Below are 25,468 nucleotides of genomic sequence, written 5' to 3' on the forward strand. Positions count from 1 at the left end.
CAAAAATTATTATAATAGCAAGAGTCAAAATACATAGTAATGAATCAGGAACACTGAAAAAAATCACATTGACATCCAGTTTTATACTGTTGTCCTGAAAAAAACACAAATGTCCAGGGCATTCTCTGTCATCACTCTACAGAATATGCCTGTTCATTTTTAATGAGGATTTTTACATGAATACAAGACCTACCTTCCACAGTCACCTGACTGCACAAGCTCTGATGCACATTAGTACTAATATGTACCATTGCAAGAGGTAGCCCTCTTAGTGACATAACTTTCACACATTTGTAGCAAACATTCTATGTGAATTTGCCTACCTTTGTGATATGTTCTTCTTTTGTCTTTGTTGTCAGTAAAAATCAGCGCTGGTTCCACAATTCATGGCACCCTAATCTACATTAATGATGGTCTCAACAACTGCACTTTTCACATCTGCCAATTATATTCAATATAATTATATGTGTAAATCGCCTTAGCTGTATGTGTGTATTATAGCTAAGTAATTGAAGACCATTAGTGGGCGCACAAAATTTTGATCAGCATATTGTTTTTGGAGACAAGTAAATATGGGTAAAATTTAATTCAGTTGCAATACTCCATTATGTTAAATAACTGAAGTGTTCTTTTGAAATTTTACTAGGAATATATAATTGAACAATTACAGTAAAATGTGAATGATGCCAAAGAGCATAAGAAAATGAATAAAATTTTTAGATGCTAAGGTTTCAGACTTCTAATTTGATTACCATTGATTTTAAGTTTTTCATCTTCACATTATAAGTACTCTTTTTAAAATCATTAAAGGTAAATTTTATTAAAACTCCAAAGTACATAAAAAAGGAAGCAAGAATCCTATTTACATTTTCCACATATACTTCCATTTACCTGTACATTGGATTTACACACAGCAAGTATAGAACTTGTTGCATAAAATTTGTGTGAATTTTAACCACTGTTTTGAGAAGACTCCTGCTTATCACCTTCATTTGAAGTACTAAGCTGCAACAAGAAGCTCTTTTATAAGCTCTGTGTCATGTCTCATGTTGCTGAAAGGAGAACAATGTGACTTTAGAGCAGATTGATTGTTTCATTCACACACTTTTCATTCACTGTAAATCCCATCATGAAGGAGAGCCTTCAGCAATGTGGAAAAAGTCAAGTTATGCATTGACAGGGAAAAGTAGCTATTACTAGCAACATCTGTAAAGCATACTAACAATAAGTCATGAATACAGGCTGATTAAAATTACTTAGTAGTTGATGTCTATCAATACAGTTTTGCCACATTGGCTGCTGCTTGAGTATAGGTGACACACAGCCGGTCGCTTCACAAGTGCTGTTAAGTGGCCTTCACGTATTTAATTTTTATTGACCATACTAGTTTGCCATACCTTCAGTATGTTGAAATTACCTTCACACCATCAAAAATATTGTCAGTTGGCAACACAGTTTTACAAAGTGAAGATGTCAAATGCCTTGAAGAAAGCACGTGCCACAGTTATTGTACCTATAGCTCATAAAAAATGGAAAACAATGGAAAAGAAGTAATAAGTCCAAGAGCGACTAAAAAAAGAAACAACTGTCATATAAAAGAAGGTTCGCAGGAGAGCTTCTGTAAAGTTTGGAAGGTAGGAGACGAGATACTGGCAGAAGTAAAGCTGTGAGTACCAGGCGTGAGTCGCGCTTCGGTAGCTCAGATGGTAGAGCACTTGCCCACGAAAGGCAAAGGTCTCGAGTTCGAGTCTCGGTCGGGCACACAGTTTTAATCTGCCAGGAAGTTTCATATCAGCGCACACTCCACTGCAGAGTGAAAATCTCATTCTGGAACTTGTCATATGTTTATTTGCTGACAAGAATCATAACCACAAAATGAAAGATGTCATAAACTATTTTCTGAGCAGTCTTACATCTTATGACAAATTATTAAAGTTGACACAACATAAAATTGAGAAGCAAAATTCACTAATTGGAGAGGCAGCCACAGTCGATGAGAGATTAGATGTAACTGAGAAATCTGGCAACAGGCTGGAAGTTTAGCGCTCTAAAATCAGCAAGCACAGTTAGCAAAAATGTTTTGATTCTGTGAAGTAATTATATCTACTCAGGTAATTAACTTTTTCAACATTTTATGATATTGGGGTGAGGCTGACATATATTCTGCAGTCATTGTATATATGTATGATGAGGCTTCCATGCTTCCAAATTAATAAAGAAAGCTGTGCCATAGTAAATCCTTCATTGACCACCATAAAGTGATAAATACAACTGCTACTGCATTGTTAAATTAAAACTGTTTTGTGCTGAAGAACTACTTGAAAAATTCAATCTGGGAGATGTTTTGCTCAAAGAAGAACTGAAAGCATAAACAGTGCACACTAATATTGTGTGGCTGGTTTACAAAGCTCTGTCAGCTTCTAAGTGGTGAATATTGCCAAACCATCAATGCTCAACTTCACACAGTACATATTGACAGTATGAAGAATATTTTTGGGACCAATAGTGCTGCTTGTCGACATTTCTAGCACTGACAGTACATCAACACATGCCCACAGACAGTGAATATACTGCCAGATTAATAATATTATTGAATGTGTGAGGGTCGCTTTTACTTATGTGTATTGCAGAGCAATTTTGACAGCAGCCACTGTGAGATATGACAGGAACATGAGATGATTTCTTGACAGCTTATTTGAAATGACTAATGATGGAACTGCTAACTTAATCACAATCTCAAGATGTGCCAATTGTCTGACAAAACAGGCCTAATAGCAAACTGTATTTTCCTGTTGGTGACATGAAACTATTCTCACACTGGCTTCAGGAGCTGATACGGTACAGGTTACAGGTTATAAGCGACACATGCACAGCACATTGAAGTAAAGTATACTGCTTAAAAATAAGGACGTTTTCTTTGTGTACATGCCTCCTCTGACTGCTAGCTGCAGGCAGCTGCAGTGTCCAGAAGAGGGTAAATATCACTCATTTCAGAGTCACTGGAACTTTTTGAAATGAATGAACAGCTGGAAGCAGCAATAAGTTCCAAGAAGACCTTTGTTATTCCATGCTTCATCAATTACTCACTTTGTAATTATTACAACAGCCCTCCAGTCCATTTCAGTGACTGGTTGATTTGCGTGTGGATTTTCTGTTGCCCGTATTCGACAATTCTATTTGTTGACATATCCTGTTAGATGGAAGTGGCCTTCATCTGTCCACAAAATCTTCCACAGCCAATCATTGTCCACCTTCATGCAAGCAAGAAATTCTAAAGCAAAGGTCTCTCTTGCTGGCAGGTCAACAGGAAGCAATTCGTGCACATGGGTAGTTATGAATGGATAGCAAAGAAGGATGTTTTGTAGAATTTTATGCACCGTGCTCATGGGTATGTTAAATGTTCAGGCAATTCCCCATGTATTACACATTTGCACACCACCACTTGTCTCCTCCAGCATTGCTGTTGCCACTGTTTCCACTGATGTCGAATTTGTTTTCTCCCTCTACCATGTTGCACACCAAAAGAACCGGTCTTTTTGAGTTTCTGAATCATTTTCTCCAGACCAATGTCAGTCATCAGACCAACACCTTTTTTCAAATCCTTCAGTATCTGGAACTTCTGCAGACCAGTGTGGGCACAGTCATCATTCTTGTAATACAGCTTTATACAAGCAGAGCGTCAGCCTGCTTTGAGACAGTCATGGCGAACATCGCAGACACGAAAGTCTGACACATACAGCACCATCTATTGATCAATTTTCACACTATTTTTTGTTTCTTCTGGCATAAGTTTTCCCCCTTCTCTGATGATATTCCATTGCAATTTGACATCATTCTGACCAGTGGTGGTATTTCTCCAACGTTTTGAAACATTAATTATAATCACCCTGTATATCATGATCAGTATTAGTCCCAAAATGTCATCATAAGGAACTTCTACATAAATGTGTTTTGGTTCTTATAAGTGTTTAACTGAATGTTTATCCTTATAATAATAATAACTGCACGTGAAAGACGAAATAGGCAAAGCAATTTTTTTTAAATCTATGCCTCTCTTAATTTTGTAATAACTTGCTTGAGTTCATCTATCAACTACATGGTATATTTTTAAATGAATCATATTTTTCTTACAGGTCCATTTGCAGTACACTCTATTTCTGAAACAAAATCCACCAGAGTTGTCTGCGAAGAATCAGATGGCCCTGAAAGTGAGAGAGGTGTTTTCCTTAAGAAGCATAGCGTAACACATGAAGAAATACAAGGATCTCAGTCACCATTTGTAAATGATCAACCAAAAAATGCAGACAAGGGGAAACTGTTGGAAGAGAAATCTGCTGAAAGATATGAATTTTCTAAAGAAAAGATCCATCCTACAGAGTTAAAAAGGGAAGGACCAATGTCAGGTGTTACATTTGAGGAAATAGAAGACAGCTCACCAAACACACCTGATATTCATGATATTAGTCACAGGGGAGGAATAGCAACAGTTGAAGAACCTGAGAGTGAAGAGCAGCACGTGAAACGATTGAAGATAGATGTCAGTAGAGGTGTGTCCATTGTGTCACTTTCTGAAGATGAGGCTACCAGCAGAGCTAGTTTGTCACCAGGGGCTATCAGTGAAGAAACCTTGGAAGTACACAGAATTGAAATTGGCAGCGTGTTTCAGGGTGATGTAAAGGATATTCCAAATGACACTAAGGAAGGAAAACTGTGGGAAACAGAAGGTGCAGTTGAAGTTCCTAACTCTCAGCAGGAAACTTTAATTTCTGATGTTGGTTCAGAGAAAGATAAAGGAAAAATGTATGAAAAACAAGATGTAGGTATAATTGAAAGCAAACCAAAAGATGTTACAGGCAATGAAGACACACAAGAAAAAAATGCTCTAAAGAAAGGTCAGCTTTTGGATTCTGATAAAATAGATGGTATATATTCAGTGCAGGCGACAGAGCCGCATCTGATAAATGAGATGCCAAAATCACAGACAGGTAAAGAAATTATCCCAGGCACCAAAGAAGACATTGTAAATGCTGTTCCAGAAAATCAGTTACATAGGACTGTGTCAGAGGAAAAGGCTCAAAAAGCAACGTGTGAGGATGATCCAGAAGTAGAAGCACTCCTGAAACGTATTCAAAAGCAGCGCAGTGTTTTGGAAGAAATCTTGGATAAAGAAGGAGAGCGAAAAACTGAAGGTACAGTATTAACGCTCGGATTGCAAATAGATTTGCACTCCTCGGGCAAAGTTGGTAGATAAATTTTAATATCTCATAGATATTTAAGTGTGTGTTTCATATAAAAATATATCTTGTTTTTTGCACATGTTCCCACAAAAACTCTGAATCTTTTAAAAGGCATTTTTCCTTATGAAATTTTTATGACAGGTACAACAATGAAAGACTTGTTGATGATTACACTTTTATGATTCAATACATAACCACATGTGGCTGCAGTGCTTACTTTCATTTGCACAATTAGACCAAAGGAAAGTGAAAGTAGAGGTCATATAATATACAAGACACATGTAATGCTGCGAACTATCAGTTTAATAAGTTACAGCTTCAAAATACTAATGCGAATTCTTTACAGATGAATGGAAAAACTAGTAGAAGCCGACCTCGGAAGAGTCAAGGGACATGAAAGGGAAGCAGTGGTTGGGAACGGAGTGAGACAGGGTTGTAGTCTCTCCCCGATGTTATTCAATCTGTATATTGAGCAAGCAGTGAAGGAAACGAAAGAAAAATTTGGAGTAGGTATTAAAATCCATGGAGAAGAAATAAAAACTTTGAGGTTCGCCGATGACATTGTAATTCTGTCAGAGACAGCAAAGGACTTGGAAGAGCAGTTGAACAGAATGGATAGTGTCTTGAAAGGAGTATATAAGATGAACATCAACAAAAGCAAAACGAGGATAATGGAATGTAGTCGAATTAAGTCGGGTGATGCTGAGGGAATTAGATTAGGAAATGAGACACTTAAAGTAGTAAAGGAGTTTTACTATTTGGGGAGCAAAATAACTGATGATGGTCAAAGTAGAGAGGATGTAAAATGTAAACTGGCAATGGCAAGGAAAGTGTTTCTGAAGAAGAGAAATTTGTTAACATCAAGTATAGATTTAAGTGACAGGAAGTCGTTTCTGAAAGTATTTGTATGGAGTGTAGCCATGTATGGAAGTGAAACATGGACGATAAATAGTTTGAACAAGAAAAGAATAGCAGCTTTCAAAACATAGTGCTACAGAAGAATGCTGAAGATTAGATGGGTAGATCACATAACTAATGAGGAAGTATTGAATAAGATTGGGGAGAAGAGAAGTTTGTGGCACAACTTGACCAGAAGAAGGGATCGGTTGGTAGGACATGTTCTGAGGCATCAAGGGATCACCAATTTAGTATTGGAGGGTAGTGTGGAGGGTAAAAATCATAGAGGGAGACCAAGAGATGAATACACTAAGCAGATTCAGAAAGATGTAGGTTGCGGTAGGTACTGGGAGATGAAGAAGCTTGCATGGGATAGAGTAGCATGGAGAGCTGCATCAAACCAGTCTCAGGACTGAAGACCACAACAACAACAACATGTAATGCTGGGTTGGAGTGTATCACTGAAAGTGGGCATTGTTTGTGGTTTCTCTTTTAACTGTCTGACACAGGTTTAGTGGAAGCATCTCTCATTATTATTATTATTATTATTATTATTGTTGTTGTATCTTGATATTGACAGCTCGGACCACATAACTTCAATACAACATCTTTTTTTTTATGCTTCCTGTTTTACCAAAACTCCGTAACCTTATCTCCATGTTGTTTTTTCTTTCTTCTTGATTTCTTATTTTTTCTGCTTTGAAAGCCTTCTAAATTCAGTTATCATTTTTTTGTTATTATTATTTTAATAACAGACATTAATTTCAACTCGTATGCCTTATAGTGATATTCAAACTTATGTAATTGTCTTGGAAGTATTTACAACAGTGACAGCTGATTGCATGTGATCTACCATCTGAACTGGTACCCATCACCATGTTAATAATTAATATATTTAAATATTCATTATTGGCTAGCATCAAAACATCAATGATATATGTTTATACTTGAAAAATAACCGTTTTCATAAATATATGTTGATGATAGGAAGGCAGAGGCCTGTTACATTTTTAGCAAGAAATTGACATGCATATCAAAACTGGCAGAATTTTGGGGAGGTTGATGTAGTCTGCAAGACATACTGATTGGATAATTCACAGGAATGCTTATAATTTGGATTGTTTTACTGTCTTGTTACAGAGTCATGAGGTTACATTGAGTGTATACGAATGAGTGTCTTTGGCTGATTTTTATTTATTATTAGGTGGAAAATTCATTTGACAATCTCACCACAGTGAATTGCACTACTTTCTCCATACTTCTCTCTCATATGGTAATGTATATAAAGAAATATATAGTGTACTATGATATCAAAAGCCTCAAGACAAGCCACTGGCTGTACCTATTGTGATCTCAGGCTTCTTAGCCGAGGTTGTGTAAGCACAGGCACTATGTGTCATCTTCATAGACATATCTTAGTGCAGAAATAATTCATATTATTGACTTAGTTGCAACAGGGCTTGACTTTTATGAGTACAGTATTCTGTCACAGAGATTCCATAGCAGATACATGTGCTTCACTCCACTGTTAGAGATGTTTTGTGAAATCAAGAGGAGAGATGTGGACCCCTCACAGTTGGAAGTGTCATGGAAACACTTAATCAAATCATCTCTCTGGGTAACCTAAGAAATGTATTGACAGTAAGTGTCATACTCTGTTATATACAGTAGAAATTAATTGCCCAATATCCTTGGCAACTATTGGAAAAATAGAGAGAGAGAGAGAGAGAGAGAGAGAGAGAATCTATTGCTGTTCATGTACAGAGATCAGTCGCAATGAATCGTTAATGGGTGTTAGAGCTTGACATTCTGAATCATCTTGCTGCCCAGAAGTCATTGGTCAGAGATATAAATATGTTTTGTGATTCATAGTGGTGCAAGCAATACCATCACAAGTCAACAGAGAAATTAAAGGCAGTTTTATGGAGAAATGAGTCACAGTAATGATGTGTCACTCAAATGGTCATGTTTGGGCTTGATCCCTAGCAAGTAGTATTTAGCTGAGAGTGTTGTAAAATGAGATGTTAGGGATGGCAAAATGAGTGTTTCTGTCAATGAAAACATTTTAAAGAATACCATACTTCCCACTCTGTGCCAACAAAGAGTATATGAAAGTATTTGTGTGGAGAGTTAGCATTAAATGGAAGTGAGATGTGTTTGACAAACAACACAAGGAGCACTGGAATAGAAGTTTTTGTAATGTGGTGTTACTGAAGAATGCTGAAGATTTGATATGTAAATCAGATAAGAAGTGAAGAATTGCTTCAAAAATTAGGAGAAATAAAAAATGTTGTGGGACAACTTGACTAAAAGCTTGATAGGTTGATAGGCAACAAGGAATAGTTAATGTGGCAATGGAGAGAAGTGCAAGGGATAAAAATTGTGGACAGAGACCAACATTTAAATATGGTAAGCCAGTTCTAATGGATGTAGACTGCAGTTTCCATGCATATATGGAAAGACTTAAAATAGATAACTCATTGGGGAGAGGTGCATCAAACCTTTCATCAGACTGAAGTCTATAACAACAACAACAGTAATTCATTTCTTTCTCCCATAACCATTAAAAGCAAGAAATGGCAAATTCACTTCATTGTTTATGTTTTTACTTTATATCTGCATTACTTCCTTCTAAGAATTTCTCACACTTTTTGTCAGTTTGTCTGTTAGCTCCCTCTATAGTCTTCAGTTAGTTTCCGTGTGGATTCTTAATTTAATGCTGTTGTGTAGTCCTTCACTATAGCCTTAAAAAAAGAGATCTGTCATAATGAAAAGTTGATACCTATTTAAATAAGTAAGTGTTTTATGTAATAAAATCAGTAGCTTCAAGTTTCTAGAGTAGACTAATTTATACCAGTTTCTCTTGAGTAAAGCTGTAATAAGCTCTGCTTCTCTGTCCCATGCAATGCATATGATGTAGTTTTCCAAAGCACAAAAATTCTCATCTGTACTACCATCATAACATAGAATCCTTCCTTAAACTTGCATAGGATGTGTGCTGCTTCATTTATAGTTTCTGTTTAAAATGTTATTTTTCTTGTAAAAACTACAAGAATGAAAAGGTATGGTGATTTGAAAACCACCATTGCAAATGTCCAAAACATTAAAGTCATATCTTCTGATGATCTGCGTCTGTGAAATCATAATTTAAATGTGAATCACAACCATATATGAAAATATATCATACTACGGGGAGCTACAAGAAAATGCATGTTCCCTTCTATGTTTTCAAATTTACAGTCACCATTTTTTGCAACTAATTAAAAAAAACAAAGATTTTGAATGCTGATGAATTATTAGCACTGTGTTCTGGAAAACTAAAGTGTACTTATCTATTTACATGGTACATATTTCAAGAGAAATTTGTACAGAAGTAAAGTGAGGCAGAATACACAGAATGCAAAAGTAAACAGAAAATCTGTCTCAAACGAGGGAACAGCTTCTTCCGGAGAAAGAATTATTTCAGGTTTGATAATTCATTCCTGAAAACTTCTAAATCAGTTAGTAGAGTCCTTAAAACATTAAGATGATATATGTTAAAGATCCAGATTTATATCTTTGGTCCAGTCATATAAACAAATCATTAGTTGAGCTCTTCAACGAAACTAGAAGCACTTCACTCCCTGATCCTTACTGAAACTGAGCTACAAATTCCTTCTTAATACACTTGTTATCAATAGGATTTGAAACTCTAGTGAAAATGAGAAAAAATCTCATGTGTTTGATCGACTGATACTAACATGCAGAAGACATCTATTTTTTACATTTATAATTAGATGTTATGTTTTCATGTAATGAAACAGGTCTATTTTTTTAACATTGCACTACTAGGAAATCTGTACTGGTTTTAATTGACTGATTGATTTATAAAAGGTGATTAATTATAAAGTATTTTCTCATATATTTCAAAATTTGTAAGTTGATACAAAAACTACTGATATGTTTAAATACGGCATCCAAGTAGTCTGACTTTGAAGAGGCTGAAATCAGATAATATAAGAGCTGTATGTGATTTGTGGTCTAATTATACTCTTCTAAATTTAGTTTACTCTTATACAAGTATATTTCCTGCTTCAGATACTTTAAAATATTTGAAATAACTGATTAATAGTTGTAAAGTGAGTTACTCGTGAATATAATTCTGTTTTATTTACCAGCTGTGCTATCCACTAACATGTTCTCAGAATTATTAGACTTGTTAGAAAATTAGTAAAGATCTAATAATGCAAGTGCTATTTTATTATTATTATTATTATTTTTTGCTTTTTATGCTGTGCTTTTATTTCATTTATACATTTAACCAGCATTATTTAACACATATATTTGTAAGGGTTTAGCAGTTTTTATTTTTGCTGTGTGAAATAAATATTATCTCTATTGTTTTAAACAAACAGATTTTAATGTCTATATTTCTCTTTTTAGTTTTCTGCAGTTTCAGTTTTTTGGTGTATGGGGTGATGTTACACTTCATTTCTACTAATAAAGGGAATACTTCAGGAGAACAAGAGCTGTTTTGCAGCAGTTTTTACGTTTTTAAATGTATTCATGCAGTACTTCTATTGAAATAGAGCACTGAAGTATTCAAAAATGGACTTTTTAATGCCATTAATAATAATGCTTCAGGTCTGGCCTATGAAAGATCTGGTAAAATATATGTTTGCCATTCTTTATGAAACAAATAGGATATTTCACTTAAAATCAGAAGCTAATTTGTTTTCCATGCATAATTAAAGAAAAGTCTATTTTTTGTGTTTGTATTTTTTCTGTAGTTTTTATTTTGAAATGAATCATCAATTTTTAATATATCACTGCCATGAATTTTTTGTGTTTGTAATGTTCCCATCCAAAAATGCAAAAGAATGAAACCGTGTATCATAATGTGTAGTGAATGTTTTTTTGACATCATTTAATTTCCTTGAATGCTTGATACTAACAGACTCATGTATTTGGAGTGCATGTTCTAACAGTTTGCCTTTCATTTTTATTGACTGTTCAGTGATGGAGACAAACATATTTTCTGGAAGCAGGTATGATACATGGTAAGTTCTGTCAATATCATTTAGAAATTTAATTTTAATCAGTTTATGTTAACTTTAGAAGCCTGTAATTTGGTAAATTATAGTACAAAAGAGAGCAGAAGTAAATTTTACTTTAAACACCATGGAACATAATTAGACCTCATGTTTAATAATCATAATTCTAAAGCTGTAAGAAATGTATATCATTGCAATGAAAGTGGATCACTTAATAGTTATAACATAAAATTTTTGCCAGTGAATGGGATGCCTCGACAGTGCCATGTCAGCTCCTTACTGTAAATTCTACTTGTTTCATTTCAAAATATGTATAACTTGAAGAGCAATGCTCTAGAAGATAGATCACAGCTTTCATTAAAATGGAGTGGTGAATGGTAAATCTGTACCTAAAATTTAGAGCTGTTAATATTCTCTGCCTTTCGAAATACTGTTATTTTCAGGGGCAAGAATTTTAACACAAATATGTGCATGTATGACCACATCTTGTGCATTAATTGGAATGAGGGAATAGAAATGTGGAGGTATAAGGCAAATAGAATAGGGATGAGGAATATGGTGGAATGTAATAAATGTGTATCACATTAATATAAGGGTATTTCCCCATGTAGAGAAAGAACAAGGAGAGAAGAGAGACATGAAAGAACAAATAACCTATAAAGATGAAAGAACAATAAGAAAAAATAGCCATTTGTTTAAATATGAAAGAAGAGAGCCTGTTGTATCAAAGACAAATTCAATAAAGAAAATAGATTAATTAAGAGACAGAATTGTTTCCCAGTACTACTTTCAGGATGCAAGATATGTAGTACTGCCAATGGATGCATGTGAAAGTAAAAGGGGCACACTGCCTTGTGTCTCAGAAATAATCATTCCTTCATCAAGTAATAGAGAGGGGAAAAAAAGGAAGGGCAGTTTGCTCAGAGGGATACTTGTATGTTGTGAGAGTAATGGTAGACGAAGGTGAACATGGAGCCATTTCTCCTCCCCAACGAAGCAACTACATTTTCTGAAAGCTAGATGGTGTGTCACTTTTATATGTGTCTTGTAGCAGTACTATTTATTTAGCCTCCTAAAGCTAAGTATTGGCCAACAATCCTATCAGACTCATTAGTACCTTCATATTCTCTAGTGAATTTATGTGTAGTGTCTGCCTTAATGTCCAATTCCTGGTTGTGTCCAGGTAGTTTTCCCACAAGGTGTGCAGGGTCTATCTTAGAGTGCATTTCTAATTTGCTCTCTTATCAATCAAAGAAGTCTGACCATTCAATTCACTCTTATTTCCTTATACCTGATGTATGGTAAAGAAAATCTCACTGTTTATTCCATAATATAAATTAACGATTACTTTATATGGATGTAGTACATTGCTGAAATTTTGTAAAAATTAGTAATAAGAACTCTGTTGAAAGTAATGTGCAAAAAAAACAAAATTAAAATTGTTGAACAAGGTTTTTTACCTGATTTCCTGTTCACAGGCTTAGCTCATTCAAAAAACATTAATGCATGGTATTGCAGTACCTATTTCACTAAATAGAGCGGAGCATGTAACCACCAGAAGGTACACAGCATCAAGTGTGAAGCTCTGCTGTAACCGCTGGATGCCTCGTGGCAATCAGTGTGGTAATCAGATCTAATATGGGCCCAACAAACAAGTGCAATAATTACAATAAGAACTTTACAGATGTTTTGCAAGCAGTCTTGTAGACAAAACAGTAGTTTCTCAATACCATACCAATACCTCTCTACCTGCTATTTGGTTTACCTACAAGTCTGCTGAACAGGAACCAGATCTTTTAATTTTTGTAGCAGGTCTTCAGAGGAAGTGTCATCCTTTAAGCATCTGACATTTAAAATTTTTCAAAATTTCATGTGAACTCTCTCTCACCAGTCAAAGAAACATGTTATCATTTTACACTGACATTCTTTGTGTACACTCCATACCCCCTGTTAGTCTGACATGATATGTGTCTCAAACACTTGCAGCAGACAAGTATGGAGCATACAGATTTTTTTTACGCAATCTCTTCTGTAGAGACTCTCCTATTTCCCACTATCCTACCAGTAAGTTGAAGCTTGCTATTTGCTTTGTGTACAGTTGATTCCCAATGATTTTTGATGAGACTAGAGCTAGTTATAAGTCTATAAGTCATTAAGCCTGTTGTCAAAGAGTACCAAATTTTACATTTCATTAAGTGTACTACTTCACATTTCTCTCTGTGGAGACTAAATGCTAGTCTTTGCACCAGGCAGCATTTTTTATATATATGAGTATAATTGGATATTTATGGAAGTTCTATGAGATATTATTTGTTAATATTAATAACTGGATCATCAGAAAAAATTCTGAAAATACAGATAATACTATCTCTCAAGTAAATAGTATACCAGATGAGTGATAGCGGTGCTTATACTCCTTCCGAGGGTGTAGCCATTAAAACTTCTGTCCCAGCCTGTGACTCTCCAGTGAGAATTACATAGCCCTTTTTGACTGCCAAGAAAGTTCTCACTCAATTACAAACTTTTTGCTATATGTTATTATGGTAGTGGATCAAAATTGAAGGTCTAGAAAGAACTGATAGAATTTAGTTATCTTTATCCATGGCACTCAGAATATTGGTTTTCTAGGTAGTAATTTTGTTCTAAATAGACTGTTATGTTTAAAATGTCCAAGGAATTCATTTTGTACTAAGTAGGCCATTTATTCTTGAAATTTCCATGGAAGATATGTTGTACTAGGTAAGCTATTAGGTATGTTTAAAATTGGATTATGCTATAGGATTTTTGTTACAAGCAGATATGAGTGTTATAGGATGTCTGCTCTGTGAAACAATTCTAATTCCTCTTTTATTTATTTATTTTACCTGCTCAAGGGATCTTCAGTAAATTAAGAGTCTACAGTGGAGCTAAATCTATTATAGTTCCTATATAGAAGTAGATAGAATTTCATTGGACTGAGGTCCCATGTTTAGTTTTAATGATTTCAGTTACTTCTGAACTCCAATGTTCCCATGTTGGAGTTTTAGTGATTTCAGCTACTTCTGAACTCCAATATTCTATTCTATTCTGTTATGTTCTACTCCATTTTATATAATACGTATCACAGCCCAGATGTACTTTTGGAAGGATTTAGTTTGATCACCAACACCTCTACTTCATTTTTATTTTTGATATTGTATGTGTGCCAAGGGGAGTTGGGACATAGGCTCTCTCTCATCTGTAATTATTATGCTAGTTATGTACTTCACATGTGTGTGATAGATCATTCCTGCAAACTTAAGCAACTCTCTATGTTGCCTAAATGAAATGATTTTATCTGATCTGAGAAATGGGTAACACTATCCATTTTACTGAACCTTCTGTGCATGAACATCATCAAAGAGGTCATGTGTGCTTATTTCCAACAAGTTGTGATGTTCCTAAAACTTATTTGGCAAGCATTAGGGCTTCTTATAAATGTAAGCAAGAAGAGTTGAAAAGTGATACACATATCTTTCTGACCTCTGTGCTAGATCAAAACTATGATGACACAGCCAGTGGCTGAAAATTAAGATATCTGAAATCTGTGTTGCCACTAAAAAATTATCTCAAACAAATGTGCTGATGTAGCACATGTGGCACACATTATATGTCAGCCTAGTCATGACTGACACATAACTGACCATATTCAGCTCTGGGACTCTCTCTCTCTCTCTCTCTCTCTCTCTCTCTCTCTCTCTCTCTCTCTCTCTCTTTTTATACATAATGACTCATTAGGTCATTGTCAGAGAATTCAGGGAGCCATGGGTCATAATGATGAGAACTCTCTTATTCATTATATGTCCGCCGCTCGTGGTCGTATGATAGCGTTCTCGCTTCCCACGCCTGGGTTCCCGGGTTCGATTCCCGGCGGGGTCAGGGATTTTCTCTGCCTTGTGATGACTGGGTGTTGTGTGCTGTCCTTAGGTTAGTTAGGTTTAACTAGTTCTAAGTTCTAGGGGACTGATGACCATAGATGTTAAGTCCCATAGTGCTCAGAGCCATTTGAACCATTTGATTCATTATATATTCTAAATATAGTTGATGTCAACTGTAAAAAATGTTTTCTGTATGTATATGTGTATTGTAATAGAAATGGGAGCCTCTCATAGAATGCCACAAATCATATTTGTAATTACCTATTGAACAACATTGACATGAAGATGAAAGTGCTAAAAACAATTACCACAAAAACTACCAAAATAAAAATTTAATGGAATTGTATTGTTTCATATAGTAATCAGTAACATATGATCTGGGATTATAAATCTGAAATCAGATACATGCCATTTCAACAAAGTGCAATTAATTCTTTTGTGAGAAACTGGCTGCGAGGTAATGAGTGTGGGAAGTGCGTAGAATCAAGTGGTCATGACTTTCATTTAATATTAACAACATAAGCATAAGAAAATCTGAATCATACAATGAAAAGTGATAATGTAAGTTTCTGTAAAATGATTGGTATCAAAAGAAACAGGAAATTTCAACCAGTTTTATGTTGTATTTGAAGTTAATTATATTGCATTATCGCCAGCTATTAATATCTGAAAATTTAGGGTACAGAAACAAACAAGGTTCAGTTAGAAACAATCCAATCAATATTGCCTGAATGCTTGTTACTAACATTCAATTATTGATGAGCAGTAAATTCAAGATAATTGTATCTCCCATGTAATATGTTTCTGTCATTGGTAAGTTTCCAAACTGTCTGGTTAATTTTCAGAATTGAGACAACATATTAAAAGAAATTTGCAAAATGAGAAGCAATTGTGTGTGTGATGAAAATCTACTGCAATCTGAAGGACTGTTAATTTTTAAATCTTGGGGCACAGAGGTTGAAAGGTGATCTATCTTAGGACAGTTACCTAGATAGAAAGGGATATCTGGTGAAAACTGTAGGAAGTACCCATATAGTGTTTGTAATGGGTGTTATTTAGAGAACCTAATGACCATACTATGCATTGAAATTAAGCAGGAGAGACTTTTTAACTGGCTGTCTTTTTATTTCCTGAAAGTAGTACGTAAAAATATAAATATTGTTTTACAGCTCTGAATGGCTGTTAAGTAGAAGGTTCAGGGTTCAACCATTTCTCCCTCTCGCTTCTCATGCCTGCTGTAACATATTATTTGTGTTATATTTTTCAGATTACAGGCATGCAGAATACAAATGGGCAAACAGACCAGACTTTGTAGGTTCTACACAAAAATCACCACCCTGATATTGTTGATCATTAATTCAACATGGAGATTTCCTTGCTGTATGGCTAATATATATTTTTATCTAGTACTCATTGAATTATTGTTTCCAAATGGACAGTATTATAAATAATGGTGGCTGATCTGGAAATTATCAGGAATTCCTTACACATTATCTAGAAAACTTTGAGAAGTATTGCTTTGTGTTGTAAACAGTGAGGTGAAACATCAGCTCGTATTAAAGCCACTCTTTTGCCCTTGAAGAGCAAATCAATTCTTGTGTGAGACATTCAGCACATAACACAAATCTGAGATAATGAAATACTATTCACAGTCATCTGGTTCCACATTTGTATGTCTTCTTCCTTTATAAGGTGAAAACTACAAAAGGAGAAAATTGCAAATACTTAGGAATACATCTTTTGTTAGAGTTACATGAACACATGTTTGAAAATAATAATGACAAGCACTGTTGAAAAATGCTAAGTGTGAACCATGAGAAATATGTTAATATATGGTATACAAAGTCTCATCAGGTTTCATTATATATTTTTGTGGAAAACAGTCAGAAACATTTTTTATTTCTAAGCTAATTTCTGTATTAAATGTCTTTGATTTATGAAACGTAGACATCTGACCTTCAATGTGCATTATGAAATACAGAATGAAAAAATTGTGCTAAAGTGTCCCAAAGCTATGTACTTCCTTTTACAAAATTACATAATACATAATTTGAATATAAGTCACATCCAGTTATGTATTGTCACTAATTTTTTACTAATTTTGATTGTTAGTTACCATATTTACAATTTTTTAAGTAATTCATATAGCAATTGTTACTATTCCTTATAGCTCCACCAGAGATAAATTCGTCAAATTTGGAAGACAGAGAAATATATGAGTCACTTGGAACTGTGTTTGAAGTAAAGGCAAGTGGAATTCCAAAACCAGATGTGAAATGGTGAGTTGCTCAGTTTCTTTGCAAATTATTGATAGTATCTTATTTACAAATAATGTATTAACTCATAATTAAAACAAACACACACACACCAACACCAACAATGACACATCCATACTATGTTTGCAATACACATGCACAAATATTTTGTTTCATTATATTAAATTTTTCTTCTGTTTCTCTCACCTCCCAAGCCTGCTTCCTCCCCCCCCCCCCCTCTCTCTCCCTCTGTGTGTGTGTGTTTGTGTGTGTGCGTGTGCGTGCGCGTGCGCGTGTGCGTGCGTGTGTGTCAGGGGTTCAGGACTTACTACACTTCTCCCAATGTTTTGACATGTATGAAGGAAAGTCTGGGATGGAATAGCAGCTTGTCACATAGGGGATGTGTTGAGCGGTTGACAGCCACATTTAAAGTACATCTGTTTTCAAGTTCTAGAGTTAGATGCTAATATTCTGCAACAACTAATCATTTAATAAATATAATTGTTGTTTGTGATGCATGATTTAAGGTCCTATTATAAGGTGACACATTTACAAAATTTATTTCTACCCTTAGTTTTCTTTCAATATATTTTCTCTTTATATTAACTGATGAGTTGTAGCACTATGCTACAGTAATAGCACTTCCCTCTTCTATATGGCTGGCACAGGCTGTACAATTTCTGTGTAATTTACAAAAGAATTCATATTTAGAGAATTTTTATTCAAAAACAATTGTCTGATTTTGTCACAGGTACAAAGATGGAGAAGAATTAAAGTCATCAAACAGAATAACCATTTCTGAAGATGGAGACACATACAAATTAGAGTTAAAGGATGCACAGACAAGTGATGCAGGTGTTTATAAAGTGAAGGTTACAAACAGGCTCGGAGAGAAAACACAAGAAGCGAAGCTCAGCTTGAAACGTGAGTTACAGATCCAGATCAGTGTCCACTTGTAAAACAAGTGTTTCATTATGTTCTAGAACCTTAGTTGAGCCTGATTCTCTGCTGGTAAAGTGTGTGCCTGGAAATCAAAAGGTTGTGTTGTTGAATTCCAGGAAGAACACACAATTTTTCAGTCTGCATTTAACATAGCATTCACTTTTCAATGAAATGTAGATACGCCAGGGACAACATTTAGTTTGGATCCCACATTGAACTATAGGTCCTCTTTCCCCAGTAAGATTACTGTGGTAGGTTCAGCACACACTAGTTGCCAAAGTAATGCCCAGTTGAAAGATTTGGCCACACAGAATTATTATTATTATGTTAGAGAATGCAACAGGGGAACCTGAAAGAAGAGCAATGAGATTAACTGGACTTCACAAAATATGTGTAGACTGACATTGGTTCAGAATTATGTCAATTACATCAGGAACAATGTTATCCATGTCAGGTGCACATGCAGTCAGGTAATGATGTGCTTGCACTAACAGCACTAGTGAGCAGGCCATGACTAAGCATAGTTGATTTTAAAAGAATGTGTGTGAAAGAAACATTTGATACAGGTAAAAAATACTAACATTTATTGCATTTGTGGAACATAAAATTTCTTATTAATTGCAAGTGATGAACTGGTGGTGGTGGTTAGTGTTTAACGTCCCGTCGACAACGAGGTCATTAGAGATGGAGCGCAAGCTCAGCTTAGGGAAGGATTGGGAAGGAAATCGGCCGTGCCCTTTCAAAGGAGCCATCCCGGCATTTGCCTGAGACCTAAATCAGGATGGCTGGAGACGGGATTGAAGCGTCATCCTCCCGAATGCGAGTCCAGTGTCAAGTGATGAACTATTTTGTGTTATATTCCAAGTTGCCACAAAACTCTAGATGGTCTCCATTGTATGATTATGAAGCTGGGACCATTTTATGGTTATTATGCTTTTCATGACAGAAAAAGTTGTTCAGAACTAAAAGTGAACTGACACATGAGCTTGAACATGTTTCTACATACTTTGTTAAACTCTTCTACATGTATGCCACAACACCACAATAATGAGATTCTTCCACTGTGGTATATCAGTAGAGTGTAATTATGTAATAATCTCTAATTGCATTTCTGAAGGTACAGCATATACTGCAACTGTGTAACTAAATTATGCAGGCCAATCAAATATTATTTTTGAATACTTTTTGTTCAGTAATAGCTTAATCTTGTGATTTCTGAACACTGAATCCATATCTGAATTCAGTTGTTCTTCTATTACGTACAGTTTTGGCTCAATTTGATTTCACTATAAAGTAGAAAAGTAACACTGCAAATGTAATTGAAATGAAAAGTAATTTAATTATTTTGGTATAAACAAAGATTTTATTGAAGTATAAACATGAAAACACCTCCTTTTACGTAAGATTTATGTGCCAATTGGCTTTTAATTCCTTTCACTCATATCGTTAGACCATCTCATGTAGCTTTTTATCCAAGTAATTGCTTGTTGTTCATATCTATGAGGATACCAATGCTACTTTCCAACCATATCAGTATTCAAACAGCCCTACCATGATATTTTCATCAGTTTTATGTCTTGATGAACGTACAGGGTGTTTCACCACTTTGTAGTATTTATTATATTCAACTTACAACTATAAATTGTACATCAAATGAAAGAGCAACTCAAACAGTTTTGTTTGTATATCTTTGCGCAAAGGAAAGAATATGGAATAACCAAGAGTAACTGAAGAACGTGTTGAACAAGTGAGAGTCTTTGATGTGGAGACTCAAGAAACCCCTTTGGAAGGCTAGTCGTGAATTTGCAATTCATCCAGTTGCGCACATTGTGTATGTTTATCCAACTCAACTTTAGTGAAGTGTCGATTCATCACTGAAGACGACACAATCCAGAAGATCTTCATCATCATGCAGCAACATTTCATTTGAAAAGTTGTCATGTAAGCTATAATCTATAGGCCTTAGAACTTGTAAGAACTGAAAATGGTAATGATGTAGTTTAAGCATCTCATTAAAAGTTCCCACACAGACTCACTGGAATTGCTAATTCATGAGTAGCCTTCCGAAGGGGTGTGTTGTGTCTCCGCATCAAAGACTCTCACTCGTTCAACTCCTTCAGTTACTCTTAGTTATTCCATACTCTTCCCTTTCTGCAAAGATATACAAACAAAACTGTTTGAGTTGCTCTTTCATTTGATGTACAATTTATAGTTGTAAGTTGAATATAATAAATGCTACAAAGTGATGAAACCTGTATATTCATTTTGAAACACCCTGTATTTACTGTGTTCTTCACTGACAGCACCCAATTTTTGGAAAAAAGCCAAGGTGGTTGCTCAAAAATTGAATCTTGTGGCTCATCAAGCATCCTATCTTCTTTAACTTTTTCAGCATCTTGGGTAAAGCGGAAATAAAATTGAGTCCTTTTAGCTGCCCAAGGACTTAGCAACAAAGTCTTTGAACGGTATTCAAGGGTCTCTCTCATTTACAGTCATTTTTGATTCAGAGTTGGATTTGAACAAGGACAGATGAGAAAACATCTTACAGGGATACTTGGAACTTTCTTCATCTTTAGGTAAGGTATTTTCAAACATTTTCACTGACCCAATTTTATATGTAAAAGCAGTAATATAATTTTTTCTGTTTCACAAGGTTTTTGGGAAAAAAGAAGAAAATTCACAGATCTTGTCATAATATTTATGATGTATACTAACCAGTGAACCACTGCTGCCAAAATTTCAACTTTGTATTATTATTGATTGAAATATTATATAAAACATGTTGTGCTTTTCAGTCTGAAGACTGATTTGATGAAGCACTCTATGCTAGTCTATGCTGCACCAGCCCCTTTATCTCCGTATAAGTACTGCAACCTACATCCATTTGTATCTGATTACTGTGTTCATCCCTTGGTCTCACTCTATAATTTTTAGCCCACCACTCCCATCCCCCACTTACCTCCAATACCAACTGTATCTTATAAACCAATCTCTACTTTTTGTCAAATTGTGCCATTGAGCATCCTTATATAGTACCACACTGCAAAGACTTCTTGTTTCTCCTTGTCTGAACTGCTTGTTGTTCACATTTCACCTCCAAACAATGTCACACTCCAGATAAATACCTTCAGAAAAGACTTCGTAACTTTTAAATTTATGTTTAGTCTTAATAAATTCCAGTTGTTCAGAAATGCTCTTCTTTCAAGTGCCAGTCTACATTTTATATCCTCTCTATTTGGAAGAATGCTCAAGATTAAATTGGCAAATCACATAACTAATAAGGAGGTGCTGTATCGAAGTGGGAAGAAAGGGAATTTATGGCAAAATTTGACAAAAAGTAGAGATCAGTTGATAGGATACAATTGGTATTGGAGGGAAGTGGGTGATGGGAGTGGGGGGCTAAAAACTGTAGAGTGAGACCCAGGGGTGACCATAGTAAGCTGAATCAAATGGATGTTAGTTGCAGTACTGATATGGAGATGAAGGGGCTGGCGCAGCATTGACTAGCATGGAGTGCTGCATCAAATCAGTCATCAGACTGAAAAGCACAGCAACATGTTTTATACATTATTTCAATCAATAATAATACAAAGTTGAAATTTTGGCAGCAGTGGTTCACTGGTTAGTAAACATCATAAATATTATGAAAAGATCTTTGAATTTTCTTCTTTTTTCCCAGAAACCTTGTGAATCATAAAAAAATTATGTTACCACTTCTACATATTAAATTGGGTCCAGGAAACAGTTTGAGAATAACATACCTACAGATGAAGAAAGTTCCAAGTATTCCTGTAAGATGTTTCCTCATCTGTCCTTGTTCAAATCCAACTCTGAATCAAAAATGACTGTAAGTGAGAGAGACCCTTGAATACTGTTCAAAGACTTTGATGCTAAGTCCTTGGGCAACAGAAAGGACTCTATTTATTTCCATTTTACCCAGAGTTTAAGAAGATAGGATGTTTGATGAGCCTCAAGATTCAGTTTTTGAACAGCCACCTTGGTTTTTTTTCCAAAAATTTATTTTACTGTCCAAATAAAAAGCTTGTCAACTACTTTCAGTGTCTCATTTCCTAATCCCATTCCCACAGTGACACCTAATTGAATTTGACTATTTTCCATTAACCGTTGTTTTACTTTTTTTTATGTTCATCATATTATCTCCTTTCAGGACACTATTAATTCCAGTCAGCTGCTCTTATAATTGGAGCTCCATTGGCAAACCACGAAGTTTTTATTTCTTGTCCCTTAATTTTAATTCCTTTTTCAAATTTCTCATTTACTAATGTACAGATTGAATAACATCATGGATAGGCTGCAACGTGGTCTCACTCCCTGCTCAGCTACTAATTGCCTTTCATGTCTTTCAACTCCCTGTAACTGCAATATCATTTCTACACAAATTGTAAACAACTTTTTGCCCTCTGTATTTTATTCTTGTTGTCTTCAGAATTTCAAAAGGTGTATCCATTCAGCATTGTCCAAAGCTTTCTGTAAATCTGCAAATATTATAAATATAAGTTTGTCTGGCATTAACCTATCTTCTCAGGTAATTTGTAGGACCAGTATTGTCTCACGTTACTACATTTCTTCAAAATCCAAATTGAATTGATCTTCTTCAAGGTCAGGCATCTGTCAGTTTGTCCATTCCTCTGTAAATAATTCATCTCAATATTGTGCAACCATGACTTATTAAATTGATAGTTTGATAACATTTGCAACTGTCAGAATTTGCCATTTTTGGCATTTGAATTATTAGATTCTGTTACGGTCTTGTTGAAGTCTGAGAATACCTCACCCATTCATATTTCTTGCACACCGGGTGGAATAATTTTGTCATGGCTGGATCTCTCAAGGATGTCATTAATTCTGTGGGAATTTTATGTACTCCAGAGGCCTTACTTTGAATCAAACCTTCAAGATCTGTCAAATTCTTCTCTTTCTATAATATAACTTTCAAGTTCATTTCTCTTGTATAGACCCTCTATATATTCCTTCCACCTTTCAGCTCTTCCTTCTATGCTTATTATTGCTTTACAACTGAGCTCCAGATATTCGTAATGCAGCTTCCCTTTTCTCCAAAGATATCTTTAATTTTCCTATAGGTGGTCATCTTTTCCTTAGTTATACATGCTTCTACAGCCATGCATTTGTCGTCTAGCCATTACTGCTTAACCGTTTTGCACTTTCTGTCAATTGAATTTTGTAGATTCCTCTATTTCATTCTTCCTACTACATTTGTTGCATTTTTATATCTTCTCCTTTTGTTAGTTAAGTTCAGTGTATGCTATGATTTCCAAGGATGTGTACTAGCTCTTATATTTTTACATATTTGACCCTGTGTTTACTTCACTATTTCATCTCTCAAAATGACCCATTCATCTTTTAGTGTCTTCCTTTCAACTTTTTCACCCAAATGATGCCTAAAGTTCCCTTTGAAACTCTCAGTAATGTCAGATTCTTTCAACATATCCAGATCTTGTTTCCTCAATTTACTACATCTTCACAATTTCTTCAGTTTTAACCTGCAGTTAATAAGCAGTAAATTATTATCAGAGTCCACATCTGCTCCTGAAAACATCTTACAGTTCAAAATCTGTTTCCGCAATCTATGTCGTGTTGGCATATAAACTAGTAGCATTGCGGTGGGTATTCTAATGTTTGGATGACTTAAAGTGTGAGTGTGGATCTGGGTTATATCGGCTTATTCCTCCAAACCACCTTCCACTTCTTTACGAGATGATTTACTTGGAATTTGCAGCCACTCTTCATTACTGAATAGCCAGCTGCTGGGAACCCTCTTGACTTCTTCTCCGTCGAATAACACTAGGTACGGGAATTTTTAGACTCTTTCTACTTATGAAATAAGTAGACATACAAACTTTACTTTTTGTCAACTAACGATGTATTTGACCTCCGTACACAATAAAAATTTCACTTTCTACATGAATATGTAACTTCCTGCACATATCTCGTACAGTCGGATATTAGAAACAAATTGAGTTACAGTTAAAAGAAAGTTGGTTTGGATACCATGACCTTTCTTAACATGAATCATAAACTGAGTCATTCCTCTAACAAGGTTGCATCAAGAGTCTACAAGAGTACTTTTTTCCAACTGTTCTCGTTTTAATAACAATAGTCAATGACACAATAAGCACAGAGCTGCATATAAACTCCATGGTTCTTCCTTACACACTCACTAAAACATATATGGATTGCCCGAGGTATTTGTCGGTGCCGTCCAACCACCGTGTCTACTTTCTTCCCACGATTGATTTTAAACCTGCACACACAAACATGTGATGAGCAGTAGGTAGGATTCTATCATCCCATACTCATATCCATAATTTCATGTGTTTGAAGTGGTAGAAGGTTGAGTGGTTCTAGAATTTACACAGAAATTCTCAAATCACTACAGTATCGACTTTGTGTGTATTTTGGCTCCAACAATGTGTTCACTGTGCTGTTCATTGGATATTACCTAGATTTTCTATTTTCTTATTCATTATTAGACCTACTCCTGCATTATCCGTATTAAATTTTTGTTGATAACCCTGTACTGATCTGACCAGAAGCTCTGTTCTTCCCACCATCCCCCTTAACTATTTCACCATACGTAACTCCAATCTATCCATTTCCTTTTTTTAAACTTTCTCACCTAGCTACCTGACTAGGGCTTGTGACATTACATGCACCAACCCATAGAATGCCAGTTTTGTTTTTCATGGTGATGATATGCTGCTGAGTAGTCCCTGCTCAGAGATCTGAATTAGGGAGCTATTTTACCCCCCGAATATTTTACCCAAGAGGACACCCTTATCATACAAACCTACCGTAGAGCAGCATGCCCTGGGAAAGACTGTGGCTGTAGTTTACCCTTGCTTTCAGCCGTCTACAGTACCAGCACAGCAATGCCAGGTTGGCTAGTGCTACATGGTCAGATCAGTCCATCATCCAGACTGTTGCCATTGCAGCTACTGAAAAGACTGTGACTGCTTTTCAGGAGTGACATGTTTGTCTGGACCCTCCATAGACATCCCTCTGTTATGATTGTACCTACAAAACAGACTGTCCCACTGAGGCACACAAGCCACCCCACCTTGGCAATATCCATAGTTCATGTGGGGGTATAAAACATATATAAGAGGTTCATCCAGAAAATAAAGACTTTTTAGTTATATAAAGTGAAAAAAGTGTATTTATTGGAA

At 35.4% G+C, this 25,468-nt stretch overlaps 1 protein-coding gene across 1 annotated transcript in view; it reads left to right on the forward strand.

Moving 5' to 3' along the window:
- The window catches only part of LOC126162232 (obscurin), a 720,647-nt gene that overhangs the window by 361,544 nt on the left and 333,635 nt on the right, over positions 1-25,468 (forward strand). Inside the window, exons 24-25 of the mRNA XM_049918601.1 lie at positions 17,234-17,342; positions 18,070-18,242. Of these exons, the coding sequence (XP_049774558.1) occupies positions 17,234-17,342; positions 18,070-18,242 (282 nt within the window). The remainder of the gene's footprint in view (positions 1-17,233; positions 17,343-18,069; positions 18,243-25,468) is intronic.

Source organism: Schistocerca cancellata, chromosome 2 (genome assembly GCF_023864275.1).
Source record: "Schistocerca cancellata isolate TAMUIC-IGC-003103 chromosome 2, iqSchCanc2.1, whole genome shotgun sequence".
NCBI classification, from domain to species: domain Eukaryota; kingdom Metazoa; phylum Arthropoda; class Insecta; order Orthoptera; family Acrididae; genus Schistocerca; species Schistocerca cancellata.